At 56.3% G+C, this 16078-nt stretch overlaps 2 protein-coding genes across 5 annotated transcripts in view; both read right to left on the bottom strand.

Annotated features, from left to right (window-relative positions):
* Window positions 1-3713: 3713 nt before the first annotated feature.
* LOC113982856 (protein-arginine deiminase type-1-like) lies at window positions 3714-13783 on the bottom strand. Its single transcript, XM_027711460.2, has 16 exons — window positions 13524-13783; window positions 8984-9161; window positions 8841-8913; window positions 8625-8686; window positions 7309-7426; window positions 7103-7228; window positions 6676-6854; window positions 6499-6602; window positions 6316-6427; window positions 6126-6233; window positions 5730-5878; window positions 5466-5610; window positions 5292-5385; window positions 4960-5039; window positions 4128-4259; window positions 3714-4050 (listed from the first exon to the last, which is right to left on the bottom strand). The coding sequence occupies exons 1-16, from the start codon at window positions 13613-13615 to the stop codon at window positions 3817-3819; spliced, it is 1986 nt and encodes a 661-aa protein (XP_027567261.1). The 5' UTR covers window positions 13616-13783; the 3' UTR covers window positions 3714-3816.
* Window positions 13784-15061: 1278 nt separating this feature from the next.
* Window positions 15062-16078, bottom strand: part of LOC113982817 (protein-arginine deiminase type-1-like) — a 28525-nt gene continuing 27508 nt past the window's right edge. For all 4 annotated transcript variants that reach the window (XM_039390721.1, XM_027711354.2, XM_027711356.2 and 1 more), the window contains 3 exons: window positions 15981-16060; window positions 15497-15622; window positions 15062-15413 (listed from right to left, as the gene is read on the bottom strand). In XM_039390721.1, the coding sequence (XP_039246655.1) occupies window positions 15180-15413; window positions 15497-15622; window positions 15981-16060 (440 nt within the window). In that variant the 3' untranslated portion in view covers window positions 15062-15179. The remainder of the gene's footprint in view (window positions 15414-15496; window positions 15623-15980; window positions 16061-16078) is intronic.

Raw genomic sequence — 16078 nt, 5'->3', positions numbered from 1 at the left:
CATTGCTGCCAGCCGAGGCTTTCCAGCCCCTGGAATGCTCTGGAAGCAGGAGGATCCGGGAGATCCTGAGCAGCGAGGCCGGGGGGGCCGGGATGGGCTCGGGGGGTTTATATTTCTGGAGTAAATGTTTCAATCAAGGCTGTCTCGTGTCCCCCCCGCGCCGGCCCCTCCCCCCCTCAGGCTCCTCGTTCATCTCTTCCCTTCTCAATTTTTAGGTTCCAAATCTCAACTTTTTTCAGTTTTAAAATCTTCGTTTTATAATTTTGAAATATCGATTTATTAATTTTTTTAAGCCCTCGTGTTTAAATTCTAAAATTTCAAATTGTTCATTTTGAAAGTCTAATTTTTTAATTTCTATTTTTAATTTTTTAAGTCCTAATTTTTTAATTTTAAGAATTTAAAATTTAATTTTTGAAATTTTAATTTCAAAAAAACTAATTTCAATTTTTAAGTTTTTAAGTTCTAATTATATCTATTTTTATCCTTGTTTTTATTTTTACATTTTTAAAATTACTGGCATTTTTCTGTCTTACTTTTAAATTTTATTTTAAATTCTATTTTTATTTTACTTTGCCTTGATGTTTTCATTTTTAGTTCAAATTTTGTTACTACTTCTAAATTTTTCATTTCTATTTTTGCTTTTAGGTTTTAATTTATCCTAGTTTTTTCATTTTAGCTCTAATTTCTCTTTTTTAATTCTTTTAACTTATTTTTTATTTTCTATTTTTCATTGTAATGTTTCTATTTAATTTTATTTTTTAATTCCTGTAATTTTTAATTTGTTCCTTTTTTACATTCTACTTTTGACTTTTTTATTTTTAAACTTTATTTTTATCTCAAGTTTTAATTTCAATTTTTGAATTTTCATCTTTATTTTCGTATTTTTTCATTTTTTAACATTTTGAATTTTATTTTTACCATTTACTTTCAATTTTTTTCATTTTTGCTTCCTATTTTTTAATTTTTAAAAATTTACTTTCAATATTTTTTTTTTAAATAGTCGCTTTTTACTTAAAACTTGAAATTTACCATTCCCTTTGGGATTTTCCCATTTCCTTCCTTTCCCCCAAAGGCCCCACGAGCAGTTGCTGCTTTTTCCTCCCCTTGACAACCCCAATCCCTGCCATCAGGTGGCTCCAGCCTCCATCCCAAATATTCCTGTTCCAGTTTGTCCCTTCGACATTCCGCAGGGTGGGGACTCTGGAATGTGTGGGAGTTCCTTGGGGGGGGGGGGGCGACTCCATCGTGGACAAGGGAAGGGCTGTGGATCCACCTCTGGAATTCTCTAACCCTCAACATCCCACTTGGCCTCGGGCAGGGATGGATTCCGTGGGTGGGTGAGGGGTTGGTTGGATGGTGCATCCGGAGGCTCATGGGAACGGCTCCCGCTGGCCATCCCTGAGCATCCCTGAGCATCCCTGAGCATCCCTGAGCATCCCCATCCCTGAGCATCCCTGAGCATCCCCATCCCTGAGCATCCCTGAGCATCCCCATCCCTGAGCATCCCTGAGCATCCCTGAGCATCCCTGAGCATCCCTGAGCATCCCCATCCCTGAGCATCCCTGACCATCCCTGAGCATCCCTGAGCATCCCCATCCCTGAGCATCCCCATCCCTGAGCATCCCTGACCATCCCTGAGCATCCCTGAGCATCCCCATCCCTGACCATCCCTGAGCATCCCTGAGCATCCCTGAGCATCCCTGAGCATCCCCATCCCTGAGCATCCCTGAGCATCCCCATCCCTGAGCATCCCTGAGCATCCCTGAGCATCCCCATCCCTGACCATCCCTGACCATCCCTGAGCATCCCCATCCCTGACCATCCCTGAGCATCCCCATCCCTGAGCATCCGTGAGCATCCGTGAGCATCCCTGACCATCCCTGACCATCCCTGACCATCCCTGACCATCCCCATCCCTGACCATCCCTGAGCATCCCCATCCCTGAGCATCCGTGAGCATCCCTGACCATCCCTGACCATCCCTGACCATCCCTGACCATCCCTGACCATCCCTGAGCATCCCCATCCCTGAGCATCCCTGAGCATCCCTGACCATCCCTGACCATCCCTGACCATCCCCATCCCTGACCATCCCTGAGCATCCCTGAGCATCCCTGAGCATCCCTGAGACCCACTGAACCATCCCGGACATCTGCCCTGAGCATCCCCATCCCTGACCATCCCTGAGCATCCCTGAGCATCCCCATCCCTGAGCATCCCTGAGCATCCCTGAGCATCCCCATCCCTGAGCATCCGTGAGCATCCGTGAGCATCCCTGACCATCCCTGACCATCCCTGAGCATCCCCATCCCTGAGCATCCCTGAGCATCCCTGAGCATCCCTGAGCATCCCCATCCCTGACCATCCCTGAGCATCCCCATCCCTGACCATCCCCGGTGTCTGTGTGTCCCCTCCCCGCACCCTCGGGAAGTTCCCGGCCAACCCCAATCCAGGGATGTGGATGTGCCGGAGGGCAGGAGCTCTGCAGAGGGGTCGGGACAGGCTGGATCCAGGGACAAGGGGGAGCATCAACAGGGCCAAGTGCCGGGTCCTGAACCTGGGTCAGGACAAACCCCTGGAACGCTCCAGGCTGGAAAGCCGGGAAAGCCCTGGGGGTGCCGGTGGCAGCGCTGGACACGAGCCGGGTGTGCCCGGGGGGCGAGAGGCCGATGGCCCCGGGCTGGGCCCGGCCCAGGGGGGCACAGGAACAGGGCAGGGCCCGGCCCTGTGCTGGGCACGGCCGGGGCACCTCCAGCCCCGGGGGCACCGCTGGGACCCTCCGGACAAGGAGGACCCGGAGGGGCTGGAGCGTGTGCAGGGAAGGGAACGGAGCTGGGAAGGGGCTGGAGCAGCAGGAGCAGCTGAGGGAGCTGGGGGGGCTCAGCCTGGAGAAAAGGAGGCTCAGGGGGGACCTTCTGGCTCTGCAACTCCCTGACAGGAGGGGGGAGCCGGGGGGGGTCGGGCTCTGCTCCTGGGCTGGACATGTCCCATCCCAGAAACATTCCCATGGCTGGGGCTGATTCCCAGTGTGGGCAGAAGGCAGGGGGGGATTCTGCCCCTCTGCCCCCTCTGGACCCCCCTGCAGAGCTGCTCCAGCCCTGGGAACAGCACAGGGAGGACATGGAGCTGCTGGAGAGAGTCCAGAGGAGGCACCAAGGGGATCAGAGGGATGGAGCAGCTCTGAGATGGGGAAAGGCCGGGAGAGCTGGGATTGTTCAGCCTGGAGAAGAGAAGGGTCCAGGGAGACCTTGGAGCCCCTTCCAGAGCCTAAAGGGGCTCCAGGAGAGCTGGAGAGGGACAGGACAAGGGAATGGCTTCCCACTGCCAGAGGGCAGGGATAGATGGGATACTGGGAAGGAATCCTTCCCTGGAGGGTGGTTTGGCCCTGGCACAGGTTGCCCAGAGAAGCTGTGGCTGCCCCAGCCCTGGTAGTTGGACAGGGCTTGGAGCAACCTGGGCTAGTGGAAGGTGTCCCTGCCCATGGCAGGGGGTGGGGTGGGGTGAGCTTTAAGGTCCCTCCCAACCCAAACCATTCCATGATTCCATGGTGATCTGTGCCTGTGGGACGTGCCCATGTGCATTTTGTCACTCGCAGCAGGACAGGGACTCTGCAACCCCACTCACCACTATTTCCCTTCCCAGTTTAACCAGCTGAACGTTAATTCCTGTGCTGGGAGAGCCACGACCCCCAGAAAATATCCCCCAGCAAACTCTGAAGGAGCCACGGCCTGTTTTTAATCTGAACACTTAAGGCACTTGCAGGGGTGAGGGTGGGATTTGAGGAGGAGGAGGAGGAGGGTTGGTGCCAAAGCCACTTCAGGGCTTCATGTTCCACCACTTGAAGGCAAAGGGCTTCCTGCGGACGTTGGTGCCACAATGGACCTCCCCAAGCCGGACGTGGTAGGAGAAATAGTCGTCGATGAAGGTGCAGGTGAGGCCCAGGGGCTCGAGCAGCTCCCGCACGCGCTGCTCCAGGCAGCACTGCCCGCCCACCACGGGCCCGAAGGGCTTGGGGATGCCCAGGTGCCTGCCCAGCACCAGCATGTTCACCTGGGGGGACAGACAGCGGGGTTGGCCACCCCAAACCCCCGGGGGGGCAGGGCAGGGCCGGGGGGGGTCGTGGTTACCATGTCCGGGAAAAAGGCGTCGGCGTCGCCGGAGAGCTCGTTCTGGCGGAAGAGCTGCGGGATGTCCACGATGTCCGGCTCGGCCAGGCCCAGCGCCCGCTTCAGCACATCCCTGTTCCAGCTGATGCAGCGCTGGAGGGACGGAGGGAGGAGCGGATGGAGAGTGGGATGGAAGGAGGGAGGAATGGGTGGGTGGATGGAGGGACAAAGGGAAGAAGAGACAAAGGGATGGGGAGATGGAAGGACAAAGGGAGGGAAACAGGGATGGAGGGACAAAGATGGACAAAAGGATGGAGAGATGGAGATACGAGGGCATGGAGAGATAGAGGGATGAGGAGACGGAGAGACAAGGGAGGGGGAGATGGAGGAACAAAGAGATGGACAAAAGGGTGGAGAGATCAAGGTACAGAGGGAGGGAAAGATGAACAAAGGGATGGAGAGGTGGAGGAATAAGAGCATGGAGACATCAAGGGATAAAGACAGGGAAAGGAATGGAGAGATGGAGGGACAAAGGGGTGGGTGTCAGGATGGGCAGACAGTGGAAGGAAGGGAAGGGTGGATGGAGGGATGGAGAGGTGAACAGAGGGATGGAAGGAGGGATGGGTGGGTGGATGGATAAAGGAATAGAGGGGTGGACACAGGGATGGGTGGGCAGATGGAGGGACAGAGGGAGGGATGGGTGGATGGATGGATGGAGAGACAGTGATGGAGAGATGGATGGAGAGGGGTGGACAATGGAGGAAGGGATGGGTGGAGGGATGGAGAGAGGGATGGAAGGACAGAAGGACATGGAGGGAGGGGTGGAAAGGAGCCCCCTGCTCCTCTTCCTCACCTGGGCGTAAGAATTGAATTTTCGGAGCTCTTCGTCAGCCAGAATCTCGTTTATCGTCAGCTTGGGCACCTCCTCCAGCCCTGCAGCACAGAGAGCCAGGCAGGAATTCCTCCTCAGAACATTTGGGATGGAACTGCCGGCTGATCCAGGAGCTCCCCCATTTCAGGGGCACCGGCATCTCCAGCCCCACCCAGGAAATCAAATCCATGCAGCTTTTCATTAACTCCGCTCAATTCTGCCCCCGCTTTCAGGACACATCCTTCCCCCCATCAAATTTTGCAGGAAAAAGGGAAAACGAGCCCATCAACCCCCATTTTCCACCTTCCTCTTACCCTGGAACATCACAGCCTCTCCATATCCCTCCTCTTGCTTCTTCTTGAGGAGCTGGTAGCAGGCGCTGGGACTGGCCAGGAGCAGCCGGAATCCCTGCGGAGGGAGACGGGAGGGGTTTTTTGGGGGGGTTATAAAGGTTCCACCACACTTTTTTCCCCCCTCGGATCCATTACCTTCCTATCAGGAGCAGGGACAAAGCTGAGGAACTCATCCACGTGGCCGACAACGAGCCAGTCCGAGTACAGCTCCACGGGCGCCTGCACCTTCTGGGCGACGAGGAAATCCTTGACGGCCCTCGCCATCCGCCGGCCGCCGTACCTGGAGGGGAGGGGGGCACTCACAGTCTGGGGTGCCCAAGGGGATGCTCTGCCCGCAACCAACCTCAAACCGGGCATAAAACCCCGTTTTTGGGGGTTTTCCTCCGTCCTGTGTCTCACCTGGGGAAGCTGCTCCCGACCAGGATGCGGCCCAGGGGGTACTCCTTGCCCCGCACCTTCACAGGGGGGCTCACCTCCAAATTCCCAAAGGAATCAAGGCTGGTAGTTCCCTCTGGAGCTTGTCGGGCCACGTAGCCAAAATCAGGGCCCTGGAAGGGGAAAAGGGAGGAGATCAGAACCATTGGGCTCGAGCCTTGTGGTTCCCTCCCAGCTCAGCAGTTTCTGTGACAACTGAAGAAATGAAGCTGTGAGCACCTGAAGTGCAGTGCTCCCAAATCACTCCGGGCTGGCTCTTCCCAGCCCAAAAATGCAAGAAATAAATAGATTTATCCTCCTTTTTATGGGTTTGTAAAGCTTTTTGCCTCGCTGGGAAGGGAGGAGGAAGGGGCTGGGTACCAGGATCCTCTTGATGGGGAAATCCTTCAGCTCCCTGTCCCGGGGAGAGTCGAAGACAACGGGGAAGGTCTTGTGGGGGGCTTGAACGTAGCCAAACTCGACCTCGTCCTGGAGAAGGGATGGAGAAGGTGGAGGAGAGCCCTCCCGGAGCTACTCTGTGGAGGGTGGGGTGAGCACCCCCCGCACCCACCTGGATCCAGCGGTCCTGGCGGTTCTCGACCAGCGGGCACACGGTGAGCGGGCACTGGGCCTTCTCAGCCACGGCCCTCACGGCCTCCACAAAACCCTCGTTGTCACCCGTGCTGGGAGGAAAAATGGGATGTGGGAGCTGATCTGGCACCAGACAGGGCTCAGCCACCCACCCAACACCCACCTGCAGACAAAGACCTCCAGCGGCGCCAGAGTGTTGGGGGTCATGATCCACGGGGCCACGCGGAAAACCACGGTGTCGGTGAAGATGGGGGTCTCCAGCAGATCCTGGGAGAGGGGACACACCGTCTGGGCTCTGCTCCCCCTGCTCTGGCTCTTCCCAACCCCCCACAGGCGGTACCTTCTCGGGGCTCTCCAGCAGCGTGGCATGGAAAGCCACCCGGCCGGAGAAGTTGGTGTCAGGGAAGGCGAGTCCCTCCACGTAGAAGACACTTTCCTCCTGGTGCCGGCTGGGTTTGACGGTGTAGGAGAGTTTGGAGCGCCCCAGCACGTGCTTGTACTCCTCCAGCTCCACACTGTCTGTGGGTACAAGCCCCCCGAACAGTCACCCCCTTTCCTGCAGCCTTTCAACCCTTTTTTAGCCCAAAACCTTACAAAAATTCCTATTTAACCCCGTGGTGGAAAAAATCCCCCTGTGCATTGAATAAACCTCCCCCGGGGGATGTAGGGGGGTGTTACAGGAGTGAGGCTTGTTCTGCTGCAAGGGTTTGGCCTGGACCCCGGTAATTCGGGGGGTCTGTGCCCCCAGTCCCGTGCTGGGCACTCACTGCCGCCATAGAAAACTCCGACTTTGTCGGCGTCGCTGAAATCCACGTGCAGGAGCAGCCGGTGGGTGGCGAAGATGGTGCGGGGCCCTCGTGTCCTCAGCACCATCTGAGACATGTCCTTCAGGTCTGGGGGGGGAAAGGGTGTTAGGAAGGAAAATTGGGAGGAAGAACAGCAGAACGTGGGGTTCTTTGGGGCGTGGGGGCACCGTCATAGGAGCGGATTTCCGTGTCCCGGTTATCCGGTGTCTCGGCCTTGGGATCGTCGCGGTCACAGTTGACCAGCAGGATGGCCCCGTGTCCATCAGGACCCCACGTCCACTTGTCCTGGGGGGACACAAAGCAGAGTGGGGATGTCACCACAATCCCCTTGTGCTGGGTTGGTGTCCCAGGGTTTGGCAGAGGGGGTTTAGGGGGTGGGTTGTGAGAAGCTGCCAGAAGCTTCCCCCATTCCCCCAATTCCAGCTGCTCCAGGACGGACCCGCCGCTGGCCAAGGCTGAGCCCAGCAGGGATGGTGGGAACCCCTCTGGGATAACACAGCTAAGGAGGAAAAGGTTCTTGTGCAGATGGAATCGAGTGCAGAGAGGAGAGGAACAGGAATGTGTGAGAGGAACAGCTCTGCAGAGCCCAGGGCAGGGCAGGAGCAGGGGCAGGAGCTGCTCCAGGGGCCAGAGCTGGGATTCTCCTGAGATTCCATGGGGAAGCCCAGGGAGAGGCAGCTGAGCCCCTGCAGCCCAGAGAGAGCCAGGATGGATCATGGATCCACCTGCAGCCCAGGATGGATCATGGATCCACCTGCAGCCCAGGATGGATCATGGATCCACCTGCAGCCTGGGGAGGAGCCCACAGGGAGCAGGGGGATGCCCAGGACAGGCTGTGACCCCGTGGGAAGCCCAGGCTGGAGCAGGGTCCTGGCAGGATCCTTGGATCCCTGGGAAGAGGTTTCCTGGAGGGACTTGTGGGGACCCGTGTTGGAGCAGTTCCTGAAGGACTGACCCCATGGAAAAGTGACTCCCGTGGCAGCAGCTCCTGGAGAACTGTTGCCATGGGATGGACTCAGGCTGGAGGAGTCCCCGGGGAACTGTCTCCGTGGGAAGGACCCCAGGGAGCAGGGGAAGGGCTCCGACTGCTCTCCCTGAGCAGGGGCAGGAACAACGTGGGATGGACCGACCCGACCCCATTCCCGAATCCCTGCGCCGCCGGAGGGAGGAGGGAGAGCTGGGGAAGGAGGGAGGGGGGGGAAGGGGTTTTTAGGGTGGGTTTCACTTCTCATTCTCCTGCTCTGCTCTTGTCAGCAACAATCCAATTCCTGTCCCCAGTCAGGGTCTGGTTCCCAGGAGGTGATGGGGGAGGGATCTCTCCCACTCCTGATCCCGGCCCCCGACCCTTTGTGATGTTTTCTCCTTTGTCCACTTGCAGAGGCAGCGACAGAGCAGCTTTGGGGGGTACCTGGTGTCCCCCCAGGGCCAACCCACCACCCCACCCCTCCCCCCAATCCCGAGGGTGTCCCATCCCCGTTCCCACCTTGTCCAGCAGCGTCCTGCTCACGGCTCCGCTGCGGCTGATGTCGGTGTCCAGGGAGACCTCTGCGGGAACAGGGACCATGGGGCCGAGGGGAAACCCCCCCAGGGGCACGGTTTGGGGGTGTCCTCCTCAGAACCCCCCCCAGGGGCACGGTTTGGGGGTGTCCTCCTCAGAACCCCCCCCAGGGGCACGGTTTGGGGGTGTCCCCTCACTTACCCACGCAGGTGAGGTACACTGTCGCCCTGCCCACGGGGACTGCTCCGTCCTCCCCGAAGTAGGAGATCCTGACCTGCAGGGAGGAGCAGGAGCTCGGCACGGTCCCGGCACACCCCCGGCCCCGCCAGAGCGCCAGCACCCACCTTCTCGTCCCCCACGTCCTTGCTGACGGTGTCCATGGCCACCTGCACCTCGTGGGTGTCCAGGGGCCAGCGGCACACGCTGGAGGGCAGTTTGGTGCTCTGGGAGTCGTGGACCACGTAGAGCTTCACCCCCGCCGTGCCCTGCACGTGGAAGGCCACGGCATCCTTGGGAGCGGAGCTGGGAGGGGTGGGAAGCACAGTGAGAGCCCCACGGGGGGGATTCCTGGAATATTGGTCATGGGCAGTGAGGGGAAACCCTGGTGTGGGCAGGGAGGCTGGTGGGGTGCCAGGAATTGTGAGGCAAGGAGAGGGAAAGGCGGATTGTCCCTGGAAAATGCAAGTGCAACAAGGGCTGGGGCATGAATTTGGGGTAGATCTTTCAATATGGAAGAAATCCCGAAGTTAGCGCAGCAACAAGTGGTGCAAAATGCAGTGAATCCTGAAAAACGAAAGTGCAACAAGTGCTGGGGTGTTGAATTGGGAAAAATCCTTCAGTATGGAACAAATCCTGCAGTTTAGAGCAGAACTGAGTCCTGAAAAATGCAGCTAATCCTGGAAGACGCAATGGCAACAAGTGCTGGGGGGTGAATTTGGGGTCAATCTTTCGGTATGGAACAAATCCTGACATTTGGAATAGCAACAGGTGGTGTAAAAATGTAATTAATTCTGGAAAATTCAAGTGTAAGAAGTGCTGTGATACGAAATTGGGATAAACCCTTCAATATGGAACAAATCCTGAGGTTTAGAGTTGCAGCAAGTTCTGAAAAATGCAATTAATCCTAGAAAATGCAATGGCAACAAGTCCTGAGATATGAAAGTAGGATGAATCCTTCAATATGGAAAAAAATCCTGCAACTCAGAGGGGCAAAAAGTCCTGAAAAATGCAAATAACCCTGGGAAATGCAACTGCCACAGGCCCTTTGAGGAGAAATTGGGATAAATCCTTCAATATGGAACAAATCCTGACATTTAGAACGGAAACAAGACCTGAAAAATTCAATTACCACTGGAAAATGCAACTTCAACAAGGCCTAGGATATGAAACTGGGATAAATTCTTCAACATGGAACAAATCCTGCAATTTAGAATTGCAGCAAGTCCTGAAAAATGCAACTGCAACAAGCCCTGTCATGGGAAATTGGGCTAAATCCCTCAACATGGAATAAATCCTGCAATTGAGAATTACAAGAAGTCCTGGAAAATCAGAGAATCACAGAACCAACCTGGTTGGAAAAGACCTCCAAGGTCATCCAGCCCAACCCTGGATCCAGCCCTGCTGTGATTCCCAGCCCATGGCACTGATGCCACATCCAGTCTCACTTTCAATGCCTCCAGGGACGGGGACTCCAAACCTCCCTGGGCATTCCAATGGCTGAGCACTCTCCATGGAAAAAATTCCTTCCCAATATCCAACCCAAACCTCCCCTGGCACAGCTCAAGACCCAGCCCTCTTGTCCTACTGCTGCTTCCTGGGAGCAGAGCCCGACCCCCACCTGGCTCCCCCCTCCTGGCAGGGAGTTGCAGAGAGTCAGGAGGTCTCCCCTGAGCCTCCTCTTCTCCAGCCTCAACACCCCCAGCTCCCTCAACCTCTCCTCACAGCACTTGTGCTCCAGTCCCTTCCCCAGCCTCGCTGCTCTTCCCTGGCCCTGCTCCAGCCCCTCCATGTCCTTCCTGAGCTGAGGGCCCAGAGCTGGACACAGCACTCCAGGGGTGGCCTCCCCAGCGCTCAGTCCAGGCCAACAATCACTTCCCTGCTCCTGCTGCCACACTCTTCCTCAGCCAGGCCAGGATCCATTGGCCCTCTTGTCCCCCTGGCCACACTCTGGCTCCTGTTCAGCTCCCTGTCCATCCCCACTCCCAGCTCCCTTCCTGCCTGGCTGCTCTCCAGCCCCTCTGGCCCAGCCTGGAGCTGCCAGGGCTTGTTGTGGCCAAAGGGCAGGACCCGGCCCTTGGCCTGCTTGACCCTCATCCCTTGGAATCAGCCCCTGGATCCAGCCTGTCCAGGTCCCTCTGCAGAGCCCTCCTGCCTTCCAGCACATCAACACCCCCCAGCTTGGGGTCAGCTGCACATTTGTTAATGACACACTCGATCCCCTCACCCAGATCATCAATAAAGACGTTAAACAGGACTGGGCCCAGCACTGATCCCTGGGGACACCACTGGTGATGGATCCCAACTGGATGCAGCTCCATCCCCACCACTCTCCGGGCCCGGCCCTCAGCCAGTTCCTGACCCAGCCCAGAGTGCCCCTGTCTAAGCCTTTTCCAGGATTATCCCATGGGAGATGGTGTCCAAGGCTTTGCTGCAGTCCAGGCAGACACATCCACACCTTCCCCTCACCCACCAGACAGGTCACTTGGTCATAAAAGGAGTTCAGGTTGGTCAGGCAGGACCTGCCCCTCCTGAACCCATGCTGGTTGGGTCTGATCCCTTGTCCATCCTGTGGGTGCTGTGGGACTGCACTTGGGATGATCTGATCCCTTGTCCATCCTCTGGGTGCTCTGGGACTGCACTGAGGATGATCTGATCCATGACCTTGCCAGCACTGAGGTCAGGCTGACAGCCCTGGAGTATCCCCGGTCCTCCTTCCAGCCCTTTTTGTGGATGGGTGTGAGGAAGGTGTTAAACACCTCAGCCTTTTCCTCATCTTTGCTGACTCCGTTCCCTCCCTGCCCAACCAAGCATGGAGGTTTTCCTTGCCCTTCCTTTTTCTATTGATGGATTTGTGGAAGCACTTCTTGTTATCCCTGACAGAAGTGGCAAGATTGAGTTCAAATTGTGCCTTTGTCTCCCTAGTTTTCTTCCCACATAACCTGACTGTATTCCTAAACTCTTCCTGAGTATTCATGAAACGCAACTGCAAAGAGTCCTGCAGTGTATAATTGTGATAAATCCCTCAAAGTGCAGCAAATTCTGCAAATCAGAGTGGCACAAAGTCCTGGAAAATGCAGTAGATCCTAGAAAATGTAACTGTAACAAGTCCTGGGATATGAAACTGTGATAAATCCTTCAATATGGAACAAGTCCCAATATTTAGAATGGCAAAAAGTCCTGAAAAAAAGAACTACTCCCCAAAAATGTAAATTTATCAAGGCCTGAAATATGAAATTGGGATAAATCCTCCAATACAGAACAAATCCTGCAACAAGTCACACAGAATGCAACGAATCCCAGACCCTGCAGTCACACCAAATCCCTCAATGGGCACCAAATCCCACAAAACGGGATTACAGCCAATCCTGCAAAAGGCAATTGCACCAAATCCCACCAAAGGCGATTAGGGAAAGTCCTGCCAGAGGCAACGAGCCCTGGAAAAGGCAACGGGAACAAACCTCAGGATCTTGGTGGCAGCAAACCCTCAACAGGCACAAAATCCAGGGATATCCCATTGCAGGAAGTGCTGAAAATGCAACCAGTCCCCTAATGGGAAATGGCAACAAATCCCATAAAATTCATGGCAATAATCCCCCCAAAATGCCCCAAATCTTGCAATATTTGTGACAAGAAATTTTGCAAAATGCCACAAAAAATGCGATTATGACAATTTTTTCATTTTTATCTTATTTTTTCCTTTTTACTGTTAACTTTCAAATTTCTTCAGTTTTGTATTTTGAAATTTTAACATTTACCTTTTTTAATTTAATTTCTTGGGGTTTATTTACAACATTTCATGGGAAAAATTTTCGTTTCAGTTTTTGATTTTCGCTTTCCCTTCATGTCATTCCTTTACCCAAAGCGTTGGGCTGTGAAGCCCAGCTGTGAGAAATCCTGAGATATCCCATCCCAGCACAACCCTGGAGCTGTTTGGGGTGGATTTTTGCCACGGGCATCCCAAATATTCACATTTCCGCCGGCAACGAGCCCTGACCGGCCACATCCCTTAAGAACGAAGCAAAACTTCGATGGTTGGGCAGGTTGGAGCTCGTTTCACTCCGCAAGAGGCCGCGGGCGATGGGCCCAGGAGCGCGAATCCTGACCCGGGAGAAGGGAAACACGGATCCATCCCTCGGGAAGAGGGGAAAACCCACCCCGGGGCCAGCGGGAGAGGCCGGGATGCTCCCGGCAGCGAGTTTGGAGGCGTTCAGGAAAATAAACCCCCCCAAGCTGCTGCGGTCTGAGTCGGGTTTTAAAGGGAACTAAAAGCAAAACCTGCTCCTGGAAAAGCTCCCGAATTGTTTGGGCTGGAGCCAAGGAAACGGCGGCGGGAGGTGACGCCCGGCCGGCCCCGCCGCGATGGTTTCGCTCTCCACATCCCTCCAAAACACGGAAATATTTATCAGTTTTCAGGTGGATCCCGGCCAGGATGTGAAACTCGGCGTTAAAGCTCCCACAGGGGCTTTTTGCTGCCCAAGATTCCCCCGGGAGGGGTCTCTGTCCCGCTGCGGCGGCGACAGTTGGAGCATCCCCTTCCCCGGTATCCCCTGGCAACACCCCCCGAAAGCAGCAGCATCGCCCCCTCCCCGCTCTGGGCTATTTTTACTCGTTGATCAGCGGGATAAAAGAGGTTACGAAAGCAGACGGGACGTTCCCTGCGCTTACCATCGGATATCCAGGGAGAGCTCCGTGCCCAGCACGCACACGGTGCTGGTGGGGTGCTGGACGGACAGCTGGACACGGCGCTGCTGGGCCATCGCGGCGGCCCCAGGAGCACCCTCGGGTGCTGCGCAGGCTGGCACGAGGGGATTTATAAAGCCTGGCCGCTGGGAGGGGATCAGCCAAAGCCCGGCTTAATCCCACCTCCGGGCTGGGCGTGCGCGGGGTCCGGCCGCGCTTCCCGGCGGGGGAGCGGGAATCGGGGCGGGGGGAAGCGAACCCCGAGACGCCCCCGGGGGGAGCGGCGGCTTCTAAGAAGCCCAGGGGTGGGGTTCGCTTTCCCGTTAGCACAAAGAAACGCTGATGCGAGCGGGCACCCTTAAACCCACGCCGTGAAATATTCAGGGCGACACCGGAGCCGAGCTGGGGCTGTGCCAGCGCAGCGCTCGGGGGGGGCTGATTCCTCCCTCTGAAGGGTTTCATTTGTTTAACTGGAACAATTGCCTTTCATTCTTATTTTAGACGAGGGTTGAAGGTGCTCGTCCCGTCCTCGGGGTGCCGCGAGGGGTGGGGATGTCACCTGAGGGACGCCTGACCCCCGGCGGGTTTAATCGCCTTTGTTTTAATTAAATCCTCGTCTCGGCGTGGGAGAGCCCGCTGTCCCGCAGCTGTTCCACCGCCACCTCCCCACGGGGTCACGCGCCGCTAGAATTTAATATCCCTCCTCAGGGCTCGGCAAACTCAGCAGCGTTTCACAGGGAAAATAGGCTCAGAAAGTGTTTTTTTGGACAAAAAGAGGGATGTTCCATGGGATGTGTGACCCTTTTGGGAGCGTCCCCTCCCCAGATCCTCCCGCACCGTTCGCTGCGTGGCAGGAGTTTGAAGTGGAGGTGCTGTTACACCTCTAAAACACTCCTAGGAAAGCAAATTGGCCAAAACAAGTGGGTTTAGCCCCAGAATAGCTCCCGAGGTTGCTCAGGGCTGAGCCGTGCCCGAGGCACGGGCTGGTTTCAGTTCCTCGTGCCAGGCACAGGGAAACGCCACGCTCCGCTGGCGATGAAAGGAGGGAGACAAAGAGTGACCGGGTTGAAGGAGACGGAAATTTTCTCCTTGAAAAGGTGTCAAATGATCTGGATGAGGAGGGGGGGGCTCTGCCTCCACGCCGGGAGCCGGGGTGCCCAGCAGGAGGTGGTTTTTGGCCAACACAGGGAATTTGGGAGGTGATTATCAGCTCCAAACCTGCGATGTGGGACTGTAAGACCCTTTAGCAGTGGGGAGGTCTGAACACACCAGAGCAGCTTCCTTGTCCCGGGCTGTCTCCCATAAACCCCCACCCCACTCCTGACACAGACCCACATGCTTAAAAACAAAGTTCAAAGGACATTGCCAAGCCAAGAGCAGAGGAAGGAAGGATGGGAGACAGGGAAGAGCTGCACCCTTGGTGTTCAGGAAGGATGGGAGACGGGGAAGAGCTGCACCCTTGGTGTTCAGGAAGGATGGGAGACGGGGAAGAGCTGCTCATGAAGGACAGGAGATGGTAGAGCTGTGCCCTCGGTGCTCAAGAAGCTTTATTGGCAAAACCCTTCATTTTGATGCATCTTCCGATGCACCAAATGCAGCTTCAACCCCCGGTGGCAGGACCTGGGTGTGTCCCCGGGGGCCTCAAGGCACCACGTGCCACCACTTGAAGGGGAAGGGCTTCCTGCGGACGTTGGTGCCGCAGTGAACGTCCCCGGACAGGACGTGGTAGGAGAAATAGTCGTCGATGAAGGTGCAGGTGAGGCCCAGGGGCTCGAGCAGCTCCCGCACGCGCTGCTCCAGGCAGCACTGCCCGCCCACCACGGGCCCGAAGGGCTTGGGGATGCCCAGGTGCCTGCCCAGCACCAGCATGTTCACCTGGGGGGACAGACAGCGGGGTTGGCCACCCTAGGTGGGGCTGTGTCAGGGCTGGGTGGGGAAGGAGGGGTCGGAGGCCTTACCATGTCCGGGAAGAGGGCGTCGGCGCGGGAGCCCATGAGGATGAAGAGCTGGGGGATGTCGATGATGTCCTGCTCGCTCAGGCCCAGCTCCTGCTTCAGCAGGTCACGGTTCCAGTCGATGCAGCGCTGAGGGGAAAAGGGACCCGGAATTGCCACCCTGGGCCGTCCCAGCTCCTCAAATCCCACACGTGGGGATCCTGCATCCTGCCCGGATCCTCACCTGCTCCATTGCATCCCACCCCATCCCCCTGAGCAACTCCCACTGCATCCCGAACCCGAGCAACCTCTTGGTGCTTCAGTTGTCCTTCTGTGTCACCCGGGGCATCTGCCAGAGGGACAAAGGCCTTGGGGTGACCAGCACTGCCTGGCTGCTCTCCTTGCCCACTCCTGCCATTGCCCAGGATCTCTGCCCCCAGGAATGACCCAGCTGTGCCATGGGAGCGAGGAGAGCGGATCCCCCCAAGCCCAGGGCTCACAGACCCACCTGCACGTGCCTGTTGTCGCTCTTGAGCGACTCGTCCGCCAGGATCTCGTCAATGCTCCTCCTCTCGCTGCCCTTCAGCCCTGAGTGGGGGTGGGAGC

The sequence above is a fragment of the Pipra filicauda genome, unplaced genomic scaffold, assembly GCF_003945595.2.
Source record: "Pipra filicauda isolate LSUMZ 115617 unplaced genomic scaffold, ASM394559v2 scaffold867_size63296_pilon, whole genome shotgun sequence".
Taxonomy (NCBI): domain Eukaryota; kingdom Metazoa; phylum Chordata; class Aves; order Passeriformes; family Pipridae; genus Pipra; species Pipra filicauda.
Note: the sequence above shows the minus strand (reverse complement) of the source record. Positions and strands in the feature narration are given on the sequence as shown.

Coding starts and splice junctions, on each gene's coding strand:
- LOC113982856 (XM_027711460.2), bottom strand. CDS start 13,615: ATGGCCCAGCAGCGCCGTGTCCAGCTGTCCGTCCAGCACCCCACCAGC. Junction 9,162..13,523: donor CTCTCCCTGGATATCCGATG/GTAAGCGCAGGG, acceptor CACCCCTCCCAG/CTCCGCTCCCAAGGATGCCG. Junction 7,427..8,624: donor GCAGGACGCTGCTGGACAAG/GTGGGAACGGGG, acceptor GTGTCCCCCCAG/GACAAGTGGACGTGGGGTCC.